Here is a 4860-nt window from a genome sequence, read left to right as displayed (position 1 = left end):
GTGTGTGTGTGTGTGTGTGTGTGTGTGTGTGTGTGTGTGTGTGTGTGTGTGTGTGTGTGCGCACGCGCGTGCGTGCGTGCGTGCGTGCGTGCGTGCGTATAAGTTGGTTATGTGTTGGTTATCTGTATGTGGCTGCACGCAACAGCAGAGCCAGGCTAGCTGAGGGGCCCGACAGCCCAAAGATCGGCTCCCAGGCCAGACGGGCTGCAGGGCTGAACGCACGTACAAGCGTGCGCTCGCTCGCTCTTGCGCTCGCGCACGTGCGGCGGCGGCCGCGCCGCGGTCGCTCACAGTCTGCGAGGACGCGGCGCTGCGTGATGCTGACGGCCTCGTCGGGGGCCTCCGCGCCGTGGCGCCGCACCGCGCGCTTCGCGGACGCCTGCAGCGTATACAGCAGCGGCGGTGGCGGCGGCGCGTCAGGGGCCAAGGCGAGCGCGAGGCCGCCGCGTGCTCTTGAGGCGTTGTGGGCGCGGGCCAGGCCCGGCCGCGTGTGGATATAGCACCCGCCAGCGGGAAGATCCGCCGCTCCCCTATCTGCGCGGCCGGCGGGGCTGGGCAACCCCGCCCTGCCTGCCCGGTCCATCACCACCAGCGCTGAAGCCCCGCGTCTGCGCCCCCCGCCTCGGCAGGCCGCCCGTCCCCGGCCCCGCCCCCGGCCTGAGCCTCACCTCCTCGCTCACGGCCGCGGATGTGCCTGTCATGCTGGACGCAAACGCGGCCTCGAAGTAGCGCAGGTTTGGCCGGAACGCGGGGCCCTCGCCCGCGGACGCCGGCCTGCTGGTGTGCAGGACATCCGTGGGCTTCGCCGAGTGCCCGCCGACCATCTTGATCCCGCCAGCGGGAGCAGCAGGGGTCTCGGCGGCGGCGGCCGGCGGCGTGCCCTTGCCGCGCAGGGGCGTCTTGCGGCCGCTGTAGCGCGCGCCGGGGCCGAGGCCGGCACCGTCCGCGGCGGGGGCGGGGGCGGACTTGAGGCGGCGGGTGCTCATGTGGAGGTACTCCACACAGCGCGGGGATGGGGTGCGCGTGGGTTCAGGGGCGGACATGTCTGCGCGTTTCGGGCAAGGCGGGGCGCCGGAGGGTTGGAGCAGGAGGCCGGGCGATTGGGGCGGTAGCCGCAGCTCGCGGCGGGGCAGCGGGCGCCCCCCCCCCCCGTCATCAGGGCCAAATTGCGGGTGTCGGGGGCAGTGGAGGGGAAATTGGTTGCCGTATAAATTCGCACCAGCGCGGGCTGCGCAGGCGGATGCGGATATGCACACCCCTCGCTGTGCAGGCCAAGTGAACGAGGCACTAGCTATCTGCGCTTCCCCAGCAACGCTTTAGAGGCGTTTGGGGGAGGGGAAACGAAGGTGCCTGAAAGGCATTGGTTGATGCTGCTGCTGCAGACTGCATGCGTCGCCCATGCGGGGCTATCAGGGTCCGCTCACTCACCATATGTGGACGGCATTTTGACTGGCCCCGTCAGCGGTCAAGGCGCGAAAGAAAGTCTTGGCTGTGTGCGACAGCTCCCAAGGGCCTGAGAGGGCACATTTTGATCATGTATACAAGTCGAATAACTCCGTCATGCGGTGAATGGGCTTCGACCACCTTGCCCAGGACGGGCTGCCTAGACATTCGCGGTAGGGGCCTCGTCGTCGTCCTGAGCCCCGTGCAGGGCGTGATCGGCCCTATACACACAATTATCCCCACCTGAACGCAGAGTGCAATCAGGGCGTCCTTCAAGCCTCTCTAAAAGCCCAGGGCTGCGACTGTGGAGGCAAAGGCGACGTGTGGGAGGGAATCCCGTCTATGCAATTCGCTACAAGATATTTTATGTGTATAGAACGGTCGATGAAGACGCGCTGCCTGATGTATGGCGCGCCGACTGCTCCTGTTCTACAAGAAGTTGCAGTGACTGGCACTGCACTGTGGACTCGGGATGTGCCCTCGGTGTCCATCACAGAGAGACCTCAAGAGGGTGCAGTACTTATTCAAGATACTCGAATACGCTGCCAACGCGGCCGCAAGCTTGCGGCAGCATCATGACACCGTGCTAGCTACCAGTCCGCTAGATCGCCCTGTAGTGGTCAGTTGATCATCATCCATCAGTGCCAAATATCTATCAGGTTGTTTTCGGCTGTGGCTGGTCCAACGGGGACGCCCCGTGGTACAAAATGACGCGTCTTCGCTTTCAGGGCTTGTGTCCGTATCCCCCTGAGGACAAGGTGGATGACTGGGGTCTCACGCTCGAACAGCAGGTGTGCGGTGGAGCCTTCCGCGCCTGCGCCCGCGCCCTGATGCTGGTGCTGGGTGCCGCACTGGCAGGGGCAGGAGTGCCAGTGGTGTGGTGTGGTGTGATGGCATCGCGCGCAGCCTGGGCGGTTGGCCCCAGGCCGACAGCCACCCAGAAACTTGACGCTGCACCTAGCAGACCTGACAGACCACCGAGCACGGGCTGCCAGGCCGACCGATCGGTGTCGATGCTTGCGGCCTTCTGCACCCGCCTGGTGCCAACCGATGTCGGGGATGGGTGCTTCCGTCGCATGCAAGCGGCGCATCGCTCGAGCGGCGTGCCAGCGGCGCCTGCTGCTGAAGCGGCCAGCAGGCTTCAACACAAGAGCGGCGCCTGTCAGGCAACCGAGGCCCACCCTTGTGGCTCCGCCCGACATGGCGTCCGGACCCACCCGATTGCAGGAGTCACATGTGGAGCAGTTCCGGCAGCTGCTGGAGCAGCGGGGCTGCTGGCGCAAAGACGACCACGGTGGGTGCGGGCCCCGAGCAGCGCCCGCCCGCAGCCTCGCCCCGCACCCCCGCCTCAGCTGACAGTCCTGTACTTGTCTAGCGGCCTGCTGCGGCCGAGGCTCAGCTGCTCGGCAGTCTGTGCAGCGTGGCCCCATCCTCCTGGCTTGGCGGCACTCACTCAAGCTGCCGCACTTGCATCGGCACCACCCATGCACGCGCACGCGCCCACCAGGCCCTTCCCCCCACGATGTGTGCCACACCTCAATTACCCCCCCCTCCCCCGGGCGCTCGCTGCCGCTGCCGCTGCGGCCGCCTCCGCCTCCGCCTCCGCCGCCGACGCAGACTACTACACGCTCCTCCGCTTTGTGCGCGCGCGCAACTACGAGCTTGACAAGGCGTTCAAAATGTGGAGCGACAGCCTGGCCTGGCGGAAGGAGTTTGACGTTGACGCTATCCTGGACAACTTTGTGTTCCACGAGCGGGAGCAGTTCCTCATGGCATACGTGAGCCGCCGCAACTTGCGCGGCTGGGGAGCCCGGACGGGGACCCGGGTCTGCGGGCGTCGGATGGGGCGGCCGGGGGAGGGGCTGAGTACGGGGGGAGCGGCGGGCGCGGCGAGCGGCGGGGCGGCGGTGGCTGCAGTGTCAATACATGGTGGGGCAGCCGCTGCGAGGGTGATGGACACTCTCACCCTTGCTACGGGATGATAGTCTTGACGTGCTCGTGCTCTCATACTGTTGCGCGGCCTCACTTTGACCTCTCGCAGCCGCAAGGGTACCACAAAACGGACAAGCTGGTGGGTCCGCGGTTGGAGGTTGGGGACGGCAGGGAGTGCGAGAGGGTCTCGGGCGGGGCCAGCCGGTTGGGCAGCGGCAGCTGGTGGGAGCGGCAGCGCAGCAGCCCGCGCGGGGTTGGCGTCGACGCTGCGACTTGCCGTCCATGCCAGCACCCTCGATTCTCAGAACGCAAAGGGCACCCGCCGCGTCGGCAACCCCTCTCTCGCGCACAGCAGGCCGCGCCCCACGCACGCCCTTCGCCTTCCCTGCACTCCTTTTTCCCCCTCAGGGCCGCCCCATCTACATCCAGCTGCTGGGCAAGATCGACATCACAACGCTCAAGAAGATCACCACTGAGGAGCGCATGGTCAAGTTCCACATACAGGTTGGTGCATGCGTGCTTGCATGTGTGTGTGTGTGTGCGCGCGCGCGTGCGTGCGTGCGTGCGTGTGTGCGTGTGTGTGTGTGTGTGCTGGGATCAGTTTGGACTGTGCGCTGATGTCGGAGGTGTTCACATGCACATGGACGGGTCAGAGCTAGGACGGACGGCCGAATTCGCTCGCGCCGACACCGCGTGCCCGCGGCCCGGCGCACGCATGCGCAGGAGTATGAGCGCTGCGGGCAGTTCATCTTCCCGGTGTGTTCGCGCATCGCGGGGCGCCAGATCGACCAAACGTTTGGCATCATGGACGTCAAGGGTGAGTGTGTGTGTGAGAGTGAGCGTTTGACAGTTTGTGTGTGTGTGTGTGTGTTGCCCGCATACTCCTGTTAGGGCGTTGTCCGTGCATGTTGTGATGTGTCTGCAGTTGTGTACGTGGTTCTGCGTGCATGTGTGTGTGTTTGTGTGTTCCTGCGTATGCGTGTATGCGTGTGCGCACGGATGGGCCATGCCAACCAGGTCTGATGCGGAGGCCAGCATGCAGGCCAGGGGCGTAGCGGTGCTAGCACTGGGGAAGGTGGGTGGGGACGGCGAGGCACAATCTTTGCGGCAGCCCCAGGCGGCTGCTGCATGATAGCTGGGAAATCAAGCCTTAAACGCCCTTCTAGAGAGGCCCTGACCATGGCCCGGCTGCGCTCCTGCCTGCTGCCAATCCCAAACGGGGCCCAGGTGTGGGCGTGAGCCACCTCACGGGCGAGGTCAAGCGCCTCGTCAGCTTGCTGACCAAGTACGACCAGGTGGGGTCGGCCGCACCCTGCTCGTGCCGGGGCCGCTTGGCGCTGGACAGCGCTACCTTTGCCTTGCCTCATGGATGCGGACCCTCAGCCCTTCGGAACCGTATTACATGGGATGGTCAATCGCACTGCGGCCCGCATGCCTCGCAAATTCTCGGCAGCAACCGTCCTCGCGCGCTGCCAGCCCCCACCC

The 4860-nt window shown here is 65.9% G+C and overlaps 2 protein-coding genes across 2 annotated transcripts in view; one reads left to right on the top strand and one right to left on the bottom strand.

The window, feature by feature from the left end:
• MNEG_1280 (hypothetical protein) overlaps positions 1-1043 on the bottom strand; it is a gene marked incomplete at both ends in the record, with an annotated part of 2292 nt that extends 1249 nt beyond the window's left edge. Inside the window, 2 exons of the mRNA XM_014050231.1 lie at positions 292-379; positions 669-1043. Coding sequence (XP_013905685.1) covers positions 292-379; positions 669-1043 — 463 coding nt within the window. The remainder of the gene's footprint in view (positions 1-291; positions 380-668) is intronic.
• A 1107-nt stretch (positions 1044-2150) lies between these two features.
• Positions 2151-4289, top strand: MNEG_1279 (SEC14 cytosolic factor; the record flags this gene model as incomplete). The annotated part of the gene is made up of 7 exons (XM_014050230.1): positions 2151-2234; positions 2671-2737; positions 3061-3221; positions 3485-3514; positions 3784-3879; positions 4099-4192; positions 4267-4289. The coding sequence occupies 7 exons, from the start codon at positions 2151-2153 to the stop codon at positions 4287-4289; spliced, it is 555 nt and encodes a 184-aa protein (XP_013905684.1).
• Positions 4290-4860: the final 571 nt, after the last annotated feature.

Source organism: Monoraphidium neglectum (genome assembly GCF_000611645.1).
Source record: "Monoraphidium neglectum strain SAG 48.87 unplaced genomic scaffold scaffold00125, whole genome shotgun sequence".
Taxonomy (NCBI): Eukaryota; Viridiplantae; Chlorophyta; class Chlorophyceae; order Sphaeropleales; family Selenastraceae; genus Monoraphidium; species Monoraphidium neglectum.
This window is presented reverse-complemented; position numbering and strand designations above follow the sequence as displayed.